Consider the following 19295-nt stretch of genomic DNA (forward strand, 5'->3'; position numbering starts at 1 on the left):
TGCACTCAGTGTGCGTCCCCATGGGCCCCTATAGGCTCCCAGAAAACAGGGCCCCAGCCAGCCCATATAGTACCTCTATGATATTCCTATAGGAACCTGTATAGTGGGTAAGAGGCTGCCTGTGATCTCACTTCAATAATCCCACAATGCTCACAGGGAGTTACACATCCACTGCCTGTTGCACCCTTATAATAATAATACAGTATATGGGCACATAAGACAGATTTTCTGTGAGTGATCTACAATAAATAGATCTCATTCAAGATGGCTCACAGACACGCTTCTATCAGGCTAGTGGTGCGTTCAATGTCTAATGTGACTTTCTGATACGTCCAATAAAGGCTACAGGCTGATAGAGAGAGAGAGAGAGAGAGAGAGGCAGCTGGGTGAAATCTGCATCTCGATTGCAGAGACACCTCCTCCACACACACACACACACACACACACACACGCACGCACGCCAACAATCACGCGCGCACGCACTCATCCCTCGTAAAGGGGCGTGTGGAGCTGGCAGCGACTCAAACAGGGACTCAAACCTCTCTGCGTTCATCAGAGAGCGGTCGGTCGGTCGGTGGCGCACGGAGACACGGACGGAACGGAACGGAACGAAACTTGTATCAGATCAACCGGGACTTTTTATTCTTTACATTCCTTTCATATTTTTTGGGACTGCTTATTTTTTTTTTTCCCCTCTCACACACACTGGCCCGGATTTCACTCGTGACAGCGCTGAATGAGAGGAGAGAGAGACCCAGAGAGAGACCCAGAGAGAGAGAGAGAGCAGCGCCGGAGAGGAGGCTATATACGCGGAGAAGAGAGCGAGTCTCCGGGCAGCGGCTGCGCGTCTTTAAGCGGTGCGGGACCCAGGACCCCGAAGCTGTGGCTCTCCACCCGGCGTACGCACAAAAAAGGGTTGTTTTTTGAAGGAAAGGAAATAATTTGACTTGCTTTCTCTGGAGAAGTTCTGGTGTCATTTGAAACCAGATCGGAGTGAAGCCTAATCGGATCGTACACACTGCTCCTCCACGCATGTTGGAGGTGGAGAGAGGAGGGCTGCTGGATGCCTGCGGGTCTGCGGGTCCTCAACACGCAGGTGAATGCACAAGCTTTTTATTATGCGTGAAATAAACAACGCTGCGTTATAGAGCGCACAGAAATATAGATTTTTCATCATTTTGTATGATCTCATGTACAATTCTACAAATATGGCTCTTAAGATCCCGCTATTGTTTCCTTTAATTCATTTTTTTGGGGGTTATAAAATATTCAGATTACAACATGCATATTAAAAGTTTTTTTTTATGCATTGTGTTTATGCAGGATTTTGCTATACAGGACTGTATTGAGGTTGTTTTGCTGCTCCGCTCCTTTCTGTGTGTAGAGTGACCCACTAAAGATCAGCCTTCAGTAAATGACTCGAGGCTACTTTCATTTACGCTTTAATTGATTTCCCCTAAATTTCAGAGAGAGAGCTGATTTAATGGTGTCACTGTTGTGGGGCAGACAATCTGCGCATCTGGATAGAGCTTATAACTGGTGGATACAAGACATCCACAAGGTCTAAAGAGAGGGGAGAAGAAAAACACTTTCTATTATTTAGCTACTGTGCAAAAAAACAAAAACAAATGGGGCCTATTAATAAGCACTGCGGTATACAGATATGTGCTTTCATTTTGGAGCTGGAGGATCTTGTGTTTTTGAGGGATTGGAAGGGAACTTCTTAGTTCAGTGTGTCACATTAAATGATCAGTCCCAGATAGAAGCGGAGGAGGACATCCCGAGGAAACACCCCATGTTCCTACAATCCAGATTTAGATTTGTAAAAATGCATGATTCGTGATGTTCCATATTTTGTGCCAAATATCATATTTGGTACATGGTGATAACCCAAATAATGTCTCCTGGATGGAGTCCTGTTCAGTTACTACATCTCCCATTAATGTCTAGCTCCTTTTTGTGAGAGAAGACGGAGAGAGGGAGGGGAAGAGAGAGAGAGAGAGAGAGAGTAAAAGAGAGAAAGACAGAGAGAGAGAGCGAGAGAGAGAGAGAGAGAGAGTCATGTCACTTAACGGACTGCTGCTACTCTGTGACTCAGTGTGGAGCTCCTCTTACATATAAAGACGCACATAGGTTGGCTATTTGTAATCAAGCCAATCATCAACCTCTCCGACATCCCACTCTGAGCCTATAGAAGCAAAGTGCTCACAATTTTTGAGAAGGAAGGTGTGTGTGTGTGTATCCGTTGCCTTTATAGCCTTGTTTGTATCAGCGACAGGCAGCGCGTTATATAGACAGATCTGGGTATATATGTCCAGAGCGCGCGGTGGCCGCATGCAGCAGCACGAGCACACCTTCTTCTTCTTCTTCCTATAACACCTCTCTCCGTCTGTCTCTCCTCTCACTCCGCAGCCAAGGATTACCTCCCGCCTAGGCATCACCATTTGACGGAGTAAAACAGAACCGGAGTGGTGGCTCATTTTCTTCTTCTTCAACACATCTTGGTCTTCTTCTTCTTCTTCTCCTGGTAGAGGAGATGGCACGGTGTGCGCCGAAGAGGAGAGGAGCGCGGCCGGTACCGGCGACAGGAACCCGGAGCTGAACGACCAGGACCAGGACCAGGAGGATGACCAGGAGACCTGAACCAGCACACTAACAACTGCGTTCAATAACGGACACCTTCTGCTTTATTTCGTCGAGTTAAGAGGAGAGAAGAAGAATACTTACCCCAATAACGAATCTTCTGGAGGAGTTTAATTTCGGAGTTGTTTTTTTTTTGTATGCGTAATTTTATTTTCTGGGAGAGAAAACAAGGATGCATTGTGGATTAGTCTTTCTCCTGTTCATGGGAATCCTTTTGGTGGTCAAGGCTTTCAAAAACGGTAAGTGTGACATCTGATATATATCTGTATAAATAAATAAAGCTTTTTTTTATGTACTCAGCAAAGCTACTATAATCCCAATATGTTTCTAAAAGATTAGCCTGCTGATCTCCGCTGATCTTTTGGCAAACTCACCTGCCCGTTCACCCAACAGCTCGGGAACAATCCCTCTTATTATATTTCATCACATACTTAAACGTTATTGCTCAATAGTGACTTTATAGAGATTATCCTTCTTTATTTTATAACTTGTATTTATGCTATTCATCTAATATTCCTTTTGTTATGCGTTTTTATCTCTCGACACAATAAAAAAAACAACTAAATATCTTTTTTACAGTCTCTTGTGAGGCTTGTAAACTATAATAAGCTCTTTTGAGAGTTTTTTAATCCCCTTTTATGAGGCCGGCTATCGGTTACACTAAGAACTTCTGTGTGTTTTTGGTGAAGTTCAAAAAGTCAGCTCCAAATCCTCCGGTTTACACAACTTCCCCATCATGTAACTTTCGTTTCTACTTTGCGCTTTTTATTCCCATTTAATAGATTTTTTAAAAGAGGTTTGTGTTTGTGAATGTGTTTATGTGTGTGTACAGTAGGTTAGAGCAGCAGATGGTGGAAGCTTTTTTTATGTTAAAAGGATGAAAACGCGCTAAATGAAGATACATGTTGAGTAGCGGGCCTGTGGAAAAACAACAGGATAATCCCCTTTAATGGTGAAACTCATACCGTAGTTTAAAGGAACTGGAAGGCTGTAGATCTTTGGGACTTTTTGGCTTCTGGGGGAAAAAATAAACTTTTTTTTTTCTGAAGCTTCTCCATTCATACTTAGTTATTATTTGGATCACTTCTACATCCAACCAAAGCTTCTCCTTTTCTTTTAATTTTAATGTTTTTCTTTCATCTCAGTGTATTCATCCCAACTGTCACAAGAGCTCACTATAAATTATATTATAATCTATTAGAACCAATGTTAATATTATTAATGATAATACTAAAGAACAAAATACATTCTTTGTTAAACAACAATTCATTGTTACACAATTAATTATAAAGACCCTTTAACATTTGTTTGTCTTGACCAGTTAAACTCTGTAAAAGATAGATAGACATATAGATAGATGGATAGATAGAGAGAGATAGATAGATGGATAGATAGAGAGATAGATAGAAAGATAGATAGACAGATAGACAGACAGATAAGTAGATAAACAGAGATAGATGGATAGATAGATAGTGTGTATTTTGGACCCTCACTTCAGGAACAAAAGTTTAAGTTTCTACTGTCTTATGTAGTCCAACTCTTCTATCTCTGTATGCTGCTGTAATGTGGTTATAATAAATGTGTATATAATAGGGAGCATCAGATGTATGAAATAGTCTAAGTTTCCTTTGTTTTTCTATCTATCCTTAAAGAACTCTCTCCGCTCCCCTCTGCAGACAAATGTGGAGGCAACATCAGAATCTCAACCGCCAACTACCTCACGTCGCCCGGATACCCCCTGTCTTATCCCCCTTCTCAGAGATGTGTGTGGGTGATATCGGCACCCGGTCCCCACCAGCGGATCCTCATCAACTTCAATCCGCACTTCGATCTGGAGGACCGGGAGTGCAAGTGAGTACACCGAGCTGTCTTTACCTATGAAAAACAGATGTGCTTTTGGTCCCCCCCCTCCAAAAAACCCCCAAAAACAATTCATTCAATGTGATTTTGATCTAAAGATGGTCAGGAATAAAGATGGAAATATGCTTTAATTCTGCTCACATATGTGAATGAAATAACAGTTATTAGTGAAATTAAACTGTCTGGGAAGCTTTTCAAAGTAGCCCCCAGACCTCACTTTGGGAGCACCATTAGAGGCTGTGTAGAAGCTGTTCACACAACATTCATATTTTATAGCATGCATACATGTGTGTTCCTTCCATATGTGTGTGTGTGTGTGTGTGTGTGTGTGTGTGACACTCATTCCCCCCTTCCCCTCATGCATATTGCACATGAAACTGCGCCATCTAGTGTCCGCAGGCTCACTGTCAATGCACTCCTGCTCCGGCTGCCACACAACACATGCAGGGCAGCAGGAATGTCTCACCCCTCCTGCCATTTGGGTTTCGGAATGTCCTCGCTTTCTCGTGGGGTGAAGTCAGCAGCGTGTAATATTGATTTGAACTGTCGTATACTTTTGCAAGAAGGCATTGAGAGGGAGAGAGCTGCCGGTCCCGCCAGAGGCCATTAACTGTGGTTACTAAAGGGAAAAACTGTCCATCTTTATGAGCCATTTACTATCCATATTTCCTCTTAAAATCCCATTACTCTCCAAACAAAGTGAGACGTTCCAAGAATGGGTTTCATAGAAGAAGAAAAAAAAGCCTCAGATTATTTTATTAATTAGTCACTCGCACTTAAAGCAGCAGTGGGTAGAAATGGAGCAAATATGATTAAAAAATAAAAATGGTCGCTACATCCTGACAGTAGAGCATGAGACATGTAATCTGACAAAAATCATGTGCTCCTAATGGCATCTGCAAGATTTCACAGACCGGAGGAAAACAACCAATCAGAGCCGAGCTGGAGTCTTGCCGTCTCTGAGCAGCTGTCAATCACTCGCAAACTCCGATCAAACGGTCAAAGTAAGCAGCGCTGATCAAATATGAATCAATATTCTAATACCCTGATGCCTATTTCTCTCCTGAAATATTTTCAGAAACATCTTGTAGTGTACTGTTTAGCTGTACAAATGAGAAAGTTTGTGATCCGGCAGCCATGTTGAGATCTGCTGAGGAAATACCAAGCACCGCCCACCAGCTGGAGCACACTACGAGATGTATCTGAAAACATTTTACGTAAGAAAAATAGGCATTACGGTAATGGAATATTAATTCATATCTGATCAGCGCTGCCTAGTTTGACAGTTTGATCAGAGTTTGCGAGTGATTGACAGCTTCCTCCGTTGAATGAACAGCCAATAGGAACGCTCTCTCTCTCTGTCTCTGAAATGACCTGTGATTGGTCAAAGTCTCCTGTCACGGGGCTAGATTTTCTAAATCCTGAAAACAGAGCCATGAGGAGGTGCAGAAGTCTAGTTTTCTCTCAGAACACTTGAATTACAAAATGCTGGAAGGTTATTATGGAATTTTTCAACCAAAGATGCCAAAAACATTCTGCCTACTGCTGCTTTAATGTCAGAGTGGACTGTTTTTTCCCCCACTTAGATTTCAACTCAGAACTTTGTGAAATTACCTTTTTTTTTTTAAGGTGAATCTCTCAGTGACGGTTAGATCCCTATTTGACTCGTGAGCCGCGAGCTGTCGCATCCAACAAAAGGGGCCAAGCGGCCGACCTGTTGTCAGATAGATAGTTTAAACCGATGAAACGGGAGACAGACAGTAATGTGATGAGCCTGTGTCGGTGTGGGTGCCCTAAGGTGAGCCTCGCCTGGGCAGACTGCCTCCTTCTGATTGCCTGTCTCTCTCTGTGTGTGTGTGTGTGTGTGTGTGTGTGTGTGTGTGTGGTTTGGGTGCGTGTGTCGGTGCCTCAGCCCTGCCTCTGTCTCAGCTGTTTGTTTACGCTGCGGGGCTCGGGAGAGTACAGGGCTTTGCCGGCTCCTGTTACTGTATCCCCACTCCACCCAAAAAACCTGGACCCTACGCTTCTTTTGTGCTCCCTCAATCCCCCCCCTCCCCTCTACCCTCCGTATATATGTCTGCAGGGTTTGATCTTTTAATCCCGGATTTCAATCCTTCCACTTTAACCTGCTGTCAGAGATTTATGGCATTGCGAACGCTGCCGTCCGTCTTCTAAAAAAACTGGATGCTCCCCTGACACTTCTTTTTGGGTCCGGTTTCAGCACCAGAGGGACTGTTAAACTGTCTGAGATCCTCAGTTAGAAAGAGAGAGCGAGGAAGGGACAGGAGGAGGAGGAGGAGGAAGGGGGGGTAAGCAGAAACAATGCTCGTGCTAATCAAATTAGTCAGGAATGAATTTCCTGTTTCTAAACACACGCAGTAAAAAGAATTTTAGTCGCTGCAGGCTCGAGGAAGGCTGCTTTTTTTTTTCTCCAAGTTTGAGAGGAGAGGAGGGCGGGCGGGAAGGGCTTTGAGTTTAGTGATCCAAGCATGTATCATTTACAAATTAGCTCTGCGCTTTCATTTAAGCAGCCACTGAATGTGCTGATTGCCAGTTAAGCTGCTCATAAAATGTGTTAGATGAAGTTTTGCTATCTGCAAGCGTCTCTCTCTCCTCCTCGCTTGTCTATTTGCAGACGAGCTGCGTGACACCAAATAGTGTGGTCAGAAGGTTATAAAACCGCTTGTCTGGAGGAAACGCTAACAAATGACACCAGGCAGACGGCTGTGAAACTTAAGTTAAGTCTCTGATTCTTGTGGGCCACATCAGAGATTTGCATTCTGACCTCCAGCTTTTTCCTATTTTTAACCCGGTGTACCGTTTCATTTTTTAAACTTTCTAATGGAGTGGTTTTCATGGGACTTTAGTTCCACTTCACAATGTAGCCACCATCCATTTCCCCCTTTTCCTCCTTAATTTCAAATTATGGCACTATGTAACACGAGACTGGGTTATTGTGCTAATCGCTGACAAGGCATATCATAGGTAACTCGATTATGGGAGGGGGGAATAGTTACCTCTGCTATCTGTAGACAGTAGTTGGGTGTGATTTGTGTCGGACCCGTCAGACTCCCTGTCGCAGCTCCACTCACCAAATCAGCCCTTACATAATGGAAACTGATGAGAGCCAGAATGGCTTCCTTATCTGATGGACAGGCTAGAGTGGGGCGGAGGCGGCGGCGGCGGGGGCCCCACAATGCACGCTTCAGTGCACTGCCTTGCAATCTAATTAGCGGGCAAATGGAACACATATGCACCGCATGTTCCCCCCAACATGGCTGTTATCAGCAAACCAAACAAGAAGCACTCAAAGTGGTGCTCGTAAAAAAGAAAAACAGAGTGGAGTCTGGGCCTGGGCGATGTTGTTGCACGTGTGCGCTACCCCTTGACAGGTTTGTTTGGGGAAGTGCTGCAGAGGCCTGTATCCTGAGAGCTGGTGGAGGAAAACACTTCATCATGGAGATAAGGAGACTTAAGTGAGCCCTGCCATTCTGAATGCAGAGCGTGTTTACCTTTCACGCACCGTTGTAGACTTTCACAGAGTGCAGTTTTCGGGAGGGGCCGCTCTCTTGCAGCTAATGAAGTTTTGAGGCGCAGCCCGCGTCGGGGCAAATATTTGAAGTCGGTTCGCTCTGAAAAATCAGTGGAATGAGTGAGCTTAGCTCAAGTGAAAAAGCGGAGTAAATAGATATGCTTTTTGCTCCGCTCCCTTTCCCGGCGCACGATGCACTCTGTTTCCCTGCGATCTGATAAGGGGCTGTCAGGCTCGTCTCTGCCATCTGACGGAAAAAATGGAGCGGATTTGAATCTAAACAAGTGACAGGCAGGTTTCACGTAAAGCAGATTGAAGGGGCGATTCATCTAAATTGTAAGACAGCTCTATAGTTCTCACCGTTCAAGTGAGATTTTAGAAAATCTGATAAAATTCCCAGTTTTGAATCTTTCATACTGAGCTGCAGGCTGTTCTCTCCATCTCCTGCTGACTTCGAGTAGGAGAACCAACTTTCATACCGATACGATGCACTCCTGACAACATTATGAATCATTGATGGCATCGGATTTGCTGACCGGGTCGAAAAAAAACTTCTCCAGCGCTCTGAAATCCCTCGCAGCGAGCAAGCCAGTCAGTCAAAAAGCTGCTCTGTTTGTTTTTGGAGGAGCAGAAGAGAGAGGGGTTAAAAACCAAGAGACTGTCTCCTCTTTCTCAGCACTTCTTCGTTTCTTTTGTTTTTCCTCTCTGTCTTGCTTGGTATTTTTGTGGACCTCACAGAAATTCCAGTGTGACAGTCAGTAGACGGAGGGAGTAGTGGGGGGTTGAGATGAGATGTATGGCAGGGTGGTACTAGGCAGCAGAGATATTTGAGGAATGCCTCCTTCAAGCAGCCCTTTGTTGGGGGGGGGAGATCGCGGGGAAAAGTCGGCGAAAGCCTCCCACCTCTCCACGCTTCAAAAAGTCTGCGAGAGCCCCCCCCGCCTTCAGGTGCCTGTAACCCAAAGCTTTTTAAATTGTAGTCCCACTACCCCTTTCCACAGCGACCTCCTGCTGAGCTGCCCCCGTGGAGCTGCTCGGCCTGCTGGGAAGGCAAACATTCTCTGCTGTGTATCCTCCACAATAGATATGGAAAGTCCCTCCTGGTATTCCTGACCATGCCTGGACTCCAGAGATGACTAACTGTAGCTTGGGAAGGAGGGGGGGGGGGCTATTCGCTGGATCTATAGTTGTCTCTCTTTGTCATGTGGAATCTTCACTCATATCGTCGCAGCGCCCCAACAAAGAGTGCCACCTGTTTCTAGGAAGTGAGAGTAGGAGGACAGAAGGGGCAAAAAGATCCACTCGGGCCACTTTCCCTAATTCCCCTGTTGCCCTGCCACCTGAAAAGCATTCACAGCTGGAGAGTGAGGACTCCTCACCAGATCTGAAAACAGCTCCTTCCCCCCCCTCCTCCTTACTCCTCTCTCACGCTCCTCTGCAAGGGCAACCATGGGCAAACAAGGAGAGGTGGGCCGTGTGACCGCTTATCAGCCGTTGTCATGGAGGAAAGATAAATAAAGCAGGAACGCAACAGGAGCCTTTTCTTAACTGTGGCGGTGGAGGCTTTTAAAAAAGGGGCAGCACTGTGACCTCCGGGGCTTTGGAGTGACACGGATTGTTGGAGATACTTACGGGCCTGTTAGCGGACATTTATTTCTGTCGCTTCTTTTCATAGAGCATGTCAGGGAAGAATCCGGAGTTCAAAGCGGCGCCGTAAAAGCAGGCACAGCGAAATAAGGAGCGCGCGGGGGCGACGCCGCTTCTTTTAACTACCAGGTTTGACAAAAAGCAGCCCGAAATGATGCACCTGGTATTTTTCCACAGCAATAGACTCCCACGGTTCATAACAATGGAAATCAAATTACACCTGAAATTACATTGAAAGACTAGCTTGTCAGCAGCGTATCAAAGAGCAATCCACTTTGAATATGTCTTGTTTGCGCTTCACTGCAATTATACCAAATCTTATTTTGTTAGCGTGGTGAAACTTCCAGAGACGAGCACTCTGCATCTTAAATGTTCTGTTTACAACACATCTTCCCATTTGCTACCTGTAAAAAGGTAACCGCATGATGAGGTGAGGTGAGCCGTTCAGAGCCGAATGAAATAACCTTGTTAATTAGCCAGAGGGCAGAAGAGACGGGACAGCAGACGGGAGACGCCGTTGACCTTCACTCTCTTTCCTCTTCTTCATCTCTTTTAAACATAAAGGGGTTACTCCCTGGCTAATGAGCAGGATTAAAGTAGGTCTGTGTGCATGCAATATGTGTGTGTGTGACCGTGGGGTTGAGGGTCCTTTTTTTTTTTTTCTCCATCCGCCGGTGAAGTGTTTCACCTTGGCCGCGGCTTGGAAGGGCAGCCTGATTGAAAAGCTTTCTGGCCGTGGCATCTGCCATCCTCCCCGCTGCTCTGTCACCACTTTGATTCATGCACAACCTGACCACAACCGGGAGGCGAGCCACTCTACCTCGCAGTGGGAGGGGAGGTCCACTTCACAGCCGAGGAGTAAGAAAAGGAGGGAGAGAGAGAAAGAGAGGAGACAAGGCCGGCGCTCATAAATAACCCGTTGGATTTCAAGCCTTCGGTCACATATCTGCGGCGGCACAAAAGCATCACACGGTCTCACGTGTCTTGCCTGTTTTGTTTTTCATCTCAATGTGGGAGTTAGCGGCTCGTGTTTTGCCAGAGATTGAGTGTCACTAAGCTGTTTCTGGCAAACGGCTGCTGAATTCTTCTTTTTTTTCTCTTTTTATTTCCAGCCCCTCGACCAATACAAGCTTCCCTATATGGAAGTTTCTTGTGGAATGGAGCCGCGGCCCACACAGCTTAGAGATGTCAGCCGTATGCTCTTTTACTTTTTTTTTTTAATCCTAAACAGATTGTTTTATAAAGGAGCCGCACGGAGAGTCTCATGATTAGAGGACAGCATTTGGTAATCTCAGGTCTCTATCTGGACACGCATCTATTGACTGTTAGAAAAATTCATACGCGTTTTCCTTCCAAGCGCCGATGAATAAGCATTAAACGCCGAGGCTATGATTCAATTATGCATTTCTGTTTCCAAAGGACAGTTGGCAATAAGCTGCGTCTCCCCCTCTCTCCGCCTCATATAATATAATTAGCAACAGGTTTTCGTCTCTCGCCTCTTTTTTTTCCTTTCCATTAAATGCTGATTTCTCAGTTTACGAGGCTGCGTCGGAAAACAACAAGAAGGGAATGAGGAGGGTGAATGAACTGAGTTCATGATACGTGGGTGGCAGTGCAGTAGTCGAAGGGTGGATTACTTAGAAATAGTACCTCCCAATGTCTTACTTAGCCACCCGTCCCAGAGGAGAAAGGAAAAGAGAAGAGGCTGTTCAGCGGAATTGATGAGGGAGGTCTGGACACTTTAATACAGCGTGTCCAAGCTTGTCAGACATGTTGCGTTGAGTGGTCTAACCTTGAATGGGGCTCATGAGTTTGATTGATGTGGCCGCGGTGGTACGCCGCCTGTTTGTTGCCCTAACGCCACAGTGCTTACAGATCCACAAGGGGGGTTGGCAGGTGGGAGGGGGGGGCTCAGGGACCGCAAGGGTCCTTTATTCAAACAATCAAGCAAGTCCCTAGAGGGGCTCTCGGCGAAGCAAAGTTTGTTTGCAGTGGGGTAGGTAGGAAGGAAGTAAAGCCAATGACCCTCCCGTCTCAGCCCCCAGATCCCCGGGGTCATTTTCGGTCGCTCTGTTTTGCGCACAGCGGGCCGTCGGTTCGCCGGTGTTTCTCTGCCACTCAACTTGGGCGTGATTCGGGGGCCGTGGCGGCAAGCAGACAGTGATTGATGGGGCGGTACCCCACTGCTCTCTGATTGAGTTAGAGCCACTCACAAACCCTCGCTTTGTCTGCTCTTTGCTTGATCTCTCCTCACTAAATTGGCGACATTAGTTGTGGTCTTTCTTTTTCGTAGCAGCCACCACTTTACTTTTTTTTTCTCACGGCTTTATTTCTTTTGTTAGATGTGCAGTAAAAAGGCTGTAAATTCAGCCTCACAGCAACCTTCTTAGGCATTATCGCAGTAGGGTAGAGATGCAAGTGTTATTAGTAGCCTGTACCCCAAGCCGTTTCCGGGATGACCCCTGCCTACACAAGTGACAAGAAGGCCCCCTCTCTTCCATGCATACTTAACACAATCTCCCAGAGGATTTCACAACCGGACAGACGGCCTCCCAAGTTGGCAAGAGAGTTTGATTGTAGGGGCCAGTTAATGCCCCTACAATTTGCCCTCCAAATTGCTGGCAAGGGCTGGCCAGCCATCAGCACTTAGATCGCCTCTGTAAATGCCAAGCATTCAGCCTCTCTGCCCGGCACCACGGAAGAGATACACCGCTTGGCGCGTGGCCCTCGCAGCACGGCCTATTTTGGCTTTGGAAGTGGTGCATCATTGGAAAAATGTGAGTTCTTCGCACGCAGCGAGAACAATGCAGCCATCAGAATGAAGTGAAGGATGTGGTTTTAAGCGGTATAGATGTTGTGTCCGAGGACTGATCCACATTCAAAGGAAATCTGGCAACAACTGGCCATACTCGCAAATATGTGCCTATTGTTAAAAACACTTGCTTTATTTATTTTTATCACCATCCTTTTTCCTTTTCCTGTTAAGAACTAGAAATAGCTTGTCTTGTCTCAAGGTTATTGTGTGGTTGAAGGTTTGTCTGTAGTGTATACAACGAAATGGACAATCCCAATCCTCCAAGACACTCTCTCTCAGGGCCTGTTCACACTCTCCCCCTGCTCCCAGCCAAGAGGCTTGCGTGTCCAGCCAGATGACCGGGTCACGGAGCACCCAGCCCAGACTGATCCCTGACCCCCTCGATCCCCCACCGCCTCCGCAGACCGCAGGGATGACAGGGGAAAAAAAGAGAACGCTACGGGGGACGGATGGGGCGTTTAATTGAATAATTCCCAGTGCAGTTATTACTACCATTGCCCTCGAGCTTCCTGGCTGTTGCTGAGCCATGTAAAAGAATCTCAGAGAGAGAGAGAGAGAGAGAGAGAGAGAGAGTATGCCTCACGCCTCTGAACCTTTTTTGCTGGATTCATGTTGGCACCTGTTTGCCAACTACCTCTATCAGCCATTTGCACCACTTCTCTCTTTTGTTTCTTTTCCGGCGCTCCATCAACCGCTCAACTTACTCGCACTCTTTCTCTATCCCCCTCGCCACTCGGTTTCCTTTTAACCCAGCAAAACATCGCCATCCCACCCACGCCAGACGCCACACCACCCTTTCTCCCTTCCTGCCCATTGTGGAGATGAGACGGAGTTCTGAACAGCACCCAAAAGGCTTTACCTCTGGTTGACCTCAGCCTCAACTCCCCTCCCTCCGTTCACTCCCCTCCTCTCTGCTCAGCTCCTCTTTGCCGTCTTTGAATGCGGCGTGCTCCTCGCACAAACAGCTCATTACCCAGCGGGGAGCGCCGCTACCTTCTCACAGCATCAGAAACAGATAGATGATTGCCTTTCTAGACATACCGCTCCATTTTGGGGAGCACATGCCGTCAGCCAGTAAGTTATGTAGCGTTCACTCGGCTAATTTTAGTCCATTGTTTGAGTTCAGTGGGTCACTAGCTCAAGGTTTTTGACAATTATCTCTATGTTTCTTCTTGTCATGTGGTTCCAGTATCCCGGGGCCTCTATCATGTGCATCCTTACACATGTAGTCATGAACAGGATATCCAGTAATAGTCTGTCTTCTAACAAGCAACCCCTTTTTTGGGACATACTCAAAATAACCCTTTTGATTAGGGTTAAGATCCTGGTCTATTCTGAGAGTTAACTCTTTGGAGTTTGGGGTCAAAAAGTCACAAAAAGTTCCAAGTAATATTGAGGCAACTTAACAGAGTCATAAGCTTGGTTTTTCACCAATCTTTTGTTATTGTTTTTTTAATGGAAATGTATGCCTGTTTTCTGGTCAGCTACAGAAAGAAATTCAACATTATTTTCTTGAAGTGGTGATCTTTGGTTTGCACAGATTCAATCGTGAGGCTCTCAAATGTTGAAAGATGATTGAAGTAGCCCAAATAATGTAACACCCCCCCCAATCCTGGCCCATTTCGGGCCCCTGCTTATGGACTTTTTTTCTTCCCGATATCGATTCCAATACCTGAACTTGCGGTATTGGATGATACCAATTACCGATCCGATACCGGCATACTCGGTGATACCCAATCCCGAATTCTGGGTAGTATCGGACACATTTCTGATACTGGTATATCAGAACAATTCAACCTGCAATGCATCGAGATATTTTACAAATCCATACATTGTGAACTCATCGTAGGATTCTGGGTCTTTGAGTCGTCATTATACAGTCGGTTAAGATGCGTGTGCATGTATCTGTGCCGCTGAGTCCCATAGGTGCCCCAAGAGGTGAGTGGGCGACTAGAGCAGGGCAGTGACAGTGTGTTTAAAGCTGTATACGCGTCGGAGCCCGCTGTGCCACATCGCCACCTTTTCTCCCCGCGCCCTGTTATTTTTACCCATGACTTCTCATCGTCGTAACGCCGGCGTATCATCCGAGCCGTGCCACAGACCCCTGTGGAGGACTTTCTCTCTCCGCTCACCTCTGCCTGCCCCTCTCTCCTGTGTAATCAGAGATCCTCTCAAATGTCAAGGTGGGACAAATGGGAGCCATTCCCTTCTGTAATGGCCCCAGAAATGGGCTGGGGTGCTTCTCTTCCACCCCCCCACTACCTCCTCTCCCTTTCTCTCTTCCCCCCTTTGAGGAAACACACAAGACTTTTCATCCTTTCTATCTTACTGGCTTTCTTTCCTTGTATTTTTCAGACTTTTATATGCCAGATTCCTGCTTTTCTTTTTTTTGGCCCTTTGTAAATCATATCACAGAGTGTCTGGCTTTGTTAAACCTTTTTTATGATAGGGGTGTATAACTGACATATTGCACAATAGCTCTCAGTCAAAAGGACTATATAATAAGACCATTACTATGCTGCTTTACTTCTATGAAGTGTTCCTTAGAAACATACCCAAAGGGATTCATTTGCAAAAGCAAATGTGAATGTGTCTTGTATATTCTTGAATATTCATATCTCCACACTAAGATGCATTCAGAGAGCTTCTGTATGCTAAGCAATTTCACTTCCGAAGCTCACTTAGCGGGGGAAAAAGTGCTAAATGTGTACTTCCATTTTGCCGTGGGCAGTTTTCTAATTAATTGTACTTACTCGTTCTCGCTGTATTCATGATAACAAGATGTGTGCTGGGGAAGTAATGTGGTTAGATGGATATTCTCACATCTGCAGCTATTACATACAGCTTTCATATAGACAAAGGAATATTTATCACTTATTTGATATTGAAATAATCACTTTTTATTTGGAATACTTTAAAAACATACAGTTGAAATTTGATAGAAGTATTCAATAATGCAAAAATCTAGCTGAATATCAGATTTTTATGATTTATTGTATTATCAAATTTTTGGGATAATCAGCTACTCATTGTGTTTTATGCACATTTTTCTCTTCAATTTCTATTAGCGGAAGATGAACATTGTCCTCTTGGAGCAGGAATCATATCATTTTTGGATGCACCACAACCAAAAAAATCAGTTTTAAATAATCAGATTTGATTTTCTGATTCATAATAAGTTTGATTATTAACCTTTGATTATTTTATTATTAAAGGTCCCATATTGTAAAAAGTGAGATTTTCATGTCTTTTATATTATTAAGCAGGTGCTTTATAAATACTGTTAAACTATCAAAACGCTCAATATACGGAGAAATACACACAGCCCATGTGCAGAAATTGCGCATTTGAAACAAGCCGTCAGGATTTCTGTCCATTTGTGATGTCACAAATATACAATATTTAGACCATTACACGGTTCTAAACCTAAACATTCTAAATGTGTCCCAGTTTATTTCCTGTTGCAGTGTATGTAAATAACATCAGCTGACAGGAAGTAAACATGGACCCAAGCTGTTGCCTAGCAACGCAATACCGTTGAAATGTACTAAAACGGAGTGTTTCAGACAGAGGGTAAATACAGGTATATTCAGACAGACAGTATGAGGAAAATAAAGTTTTTTTTTAACATTACAGCATGTAAACATGTTCTAGTAGAAACACAAAATACAAGTATGAACCTGAAAATAAGCATGATATGGGACCTTTAAGTCAGCGGCGTTATAGGCAAAGACAAATGACAAATGATTAAGTAACGGCGAGCAAATTGACTGCGTCTTTTGTTTAAACCTCTTCGCGTTTCTATAATCACGTTATTGTGACCTATTTGTCACGCTTTGCAATTTTAATGAGGGGGAAAGAGGTCAAAGTGTGCTTAACAGGATGAACTGGAAAATGTGCACGGCTCCACTTCGGCCCTGTAGGCATGTCACAGCCGCCCCGTGGGAATAGAAAGCAAGTCAGCTGAACATACTTCGGCACCGCCGGGGTTCAAAGTGCAGTAGGCCTTACATGTGAGGTGAGCATGGGGGGGATTTAGTCGGCTTGCTAACAGTGGGAGCTTCTGTGGTCAGCTTTATGTACCCTGCTTATTCCCCCCCCCCCCCTAACCTCTTCGATCAGTGAGCCTGCTCTGTGCTAAGCAGAAAGGATCCCCCCTCAGAATTCCCCCTCTGTCAGTCTGCGCTCATATCTCTGAATAAAGGATTATTGTGCATGTTGCAAAGGGCGGGGGGCGGGTTGGGGGGGGGGGATGCAATAATTGAGTCTAAATAGCCAAATTCATTAATTTGATTGTTGGCGACAGCAGATCTCTCGACAGTGTAATTAGGACAGCTAATGGATGGAGGCATGCTAAATCCATCAATGCTAATGATAATTGCTGTTCGGCGAAAAGCGAATATGCTTTACAGACGTGTGGCCGAGGCCGCCGCAAAATCAAGAACAGCCACTCATCGTCTAAAAATATGAGCGAGCCGACCGTATCCGTGCGGGGGTGACACCCAAAGAGGCCAGTTGGAAGGGGTGCAGCTGGGCTGGAATATCTATCTTTTTTATATTTCCCATCCATCCGTGTGGCAGTGTGGTGGCAAGCGGAGCAATCATGCCCTTCTCCCCCCTCTTCGCCGGCGAGGAACCACTCCTGGACCCATCAGCTCTGATTGGTTGGTGGTTTGCCCCGCTGGGTAGGTTGCCACGTTCTGAGGCCGTCCACTCTTGCGATAATTTTCCATGGATTCAGAAGTGGAGATACAGCAGTGGAGGGGGGTGATGGCCGAACATTTTTTCCAGCTTCACGGTCAAGCTTCTGTTTTAACGATGAGGTCTTGACCTTCAATAAAAATCGTAATGTTAGCAAGTCAATTAATGTTTTTCAGCTGAGAGCATTAAGATAGTTTTTTCCGTACTTCCTTGTCTGTCGGCGAGCTGACGCGGGAGGGTCATTACAGGAAAGAGGGGACCTGTTATTCTAGTGCGGGTTAATGAATGTCACCCACAAGGGGGGAAAAGTAAAGAAAGAGAGACCATTTTATTTCATCGAGGTATGTCCCCTCCAGGCTTGGAAAAAGTCGGGGGGATCAGCTCGTCTCGCGCCCCCTTGTACAAACGTTAATGATGTTTTCCCAGAAGCCCCGAGTGACAGTTTGTTAGCCGAGACTCGTTAAACACGTGAGGTCTCCGGAGTTTTCTGACAGCTGACAACAAAGTTCTCTTTCCTGCCGAGTCCCCCTGGGCCTCGCAGAGCTGTCCCGAGCCCCGTTGTTTAGGCCTCTCCACTTGTGTTACCCGGAGATGTTTTGACATGTTGTAGGTGACATGTTTTCCGTGCAACAGCGAGTTACACCGTGACAGCCGCAGAAAGAGAAATGCCATGTTCTAATACGCAGGCTGAACCGAAGGGAGTGATAGCGAAGAAAGAGCTCTTGTTGTGGGGGGGTTTCCACGGCATGCTTGAGCTTATAAATGGTCTGATTAAGAAATGAAACCAATTGTGTGACGGCTTTATACAGTCTGTCATAGCGTTATTCCGTTGCCTCAGATTGCATTGCTTTTATAGGACCATATCAAGCAGACATTTATAGAGGGGGGGACAGATTGTTTCCATGGGAAAGCTTCAGGCAATATAACTGTTATATTGTTAGGCCGTCGGTTTGTCGCCTTCTCTTTGGCTTCGCGAGGAGGGCTAATGTTCTCGTTTGACACTAGCGGATTGCTTTCTCTCTGTGCCTGAAGAAAGAAGGCAAGCTAATACATTTGAGTCGGTGAAGCGAAGGTCGTTGAGAATTACATTCACCCCCCCGCCTACCCCTCTTTTTTCCCTTTAATTTCCCCACTGGATTGGCAAACCGCTTTCACTATTAGCACTGTGGTAGGCAGCTCGCTGTGTGTGTGTAATCGTCTGTGTGTGTTGTGGCAGGCCCACCCAGACCCGAAGCAGACTAGACCGATTAATAGGTGCATGGCTCAACTGGATTGTAGTGTCATGAGGAATAAGAACAACAGAAGTGATACAACATAAAAAAAAATCACCACGCCAGGCCCCTTTAAAGCAGCAGTAGACAGAATGTTTCTGGTATCATTGGGAAAAAATTCCATAATAACCTCATGTGTTATTACAACCTAAAAATACGGAGAAATACATACAGCCCCGTATTCAGAAATTGTGCGTTTGAAACAAGCCGTTAGGATTTCTGTCCATTTGTGATGTCACAAATATGCAAATATATATATATACATCATCACACGGTTTTAAACGTAAACATTCTAAATGTGTCCCTTTCCTGTTGCAGTGTATGTGAACTACATCAGCTGACAGGAAGTAAACATGGACCCAAACTGTTGCCTAGCAACGCAATTCTGTTGCAATTCTGTTGCAATTCAGTTGAAATGAGCTAAAACGGAGCGATTCAGACAGAGGGTGAATACAGGTATATTCAGGCCGACAGTATATGAGGAAAATAAAGTTTTTTTTTAACATTACAGCATGTAAACATGTTCTAGTAGAAACACAAAATACAAGTATGAACCTGAGAATGAGCACGATATGGGACCTTTAAGAAGAGGAATCTAAGTATAAATCGGAAGGTCAGGAGGACCCCCAATGTGTGGGACCATCCGGGGCTTAAAAGATGGCCACGTTCTTCTTTTATGATTCTAAATAGAGGTTGTCAACTGTCCCGTCTTCCCTCAGGACTCTAGAAGCGAGTCCCCGCAGGTGTTTAGAGCTACATTTAACACCGCTGGCAACGGGGGAGCCTTTCTGTCGCCGTCGAACTGCTCCGCCGCCAAGCATTTGCT

At 45.4% G+C, this 19295-nt stretch overlaps 1 protein-coding gene across 4 annotated transcripts in view; it reads left to right on the forward strand.

Moving 5' to 3' along the window:
- Window positions 1-452: 452 nt before the first annotated feature.
- The window catches only part of nrp1a (neuropilin 1a), a 74491-nt gene continuing 55648 nt past the window's right edge, over window positions 453-19295 (forward strand). For 2 of the 4 annotated variants that reach the window (XM_074621227.1, XM_074621228.1), the window contains exons 1-3: window positions 453-1096; window positions 2413-2882; window positions 4320-4494. In XM_074621227.1, the coding sequence (XP_074477328.1) occupies window positions 2816-2882; window positions 4320-4494 (242 nt within the window). In that variant the 5' untranslated portion in view covers window positions 453-1096; window positions 2413-2815. Of the gene's footprint in view, window positions 1097-2412; window positions 2883-4295; window positions 4495-19295 lie in introns of all 4 variants that reach the window. The other 2 variants (XM_074621225.1, XM_074621226.1) reach the window with 1 other exon arrangement.

This window comes from Sebastes fasciatus, chromosome 21 (assembly GCF_043250625.1).
Source record: "Sebastes fasciatus isolate fSebFas1 chromosome 21, fSebFas1.pri, whole genome shotgun sequence".
In the NCBI taxonomy this organism is placed as follows: domain Eukaryota; kingdom Metazoa; phylum Chordata; class Actinopteri; order Perciformes; family Sebastidae; genus Sebastes; species Sebastes fasciatus.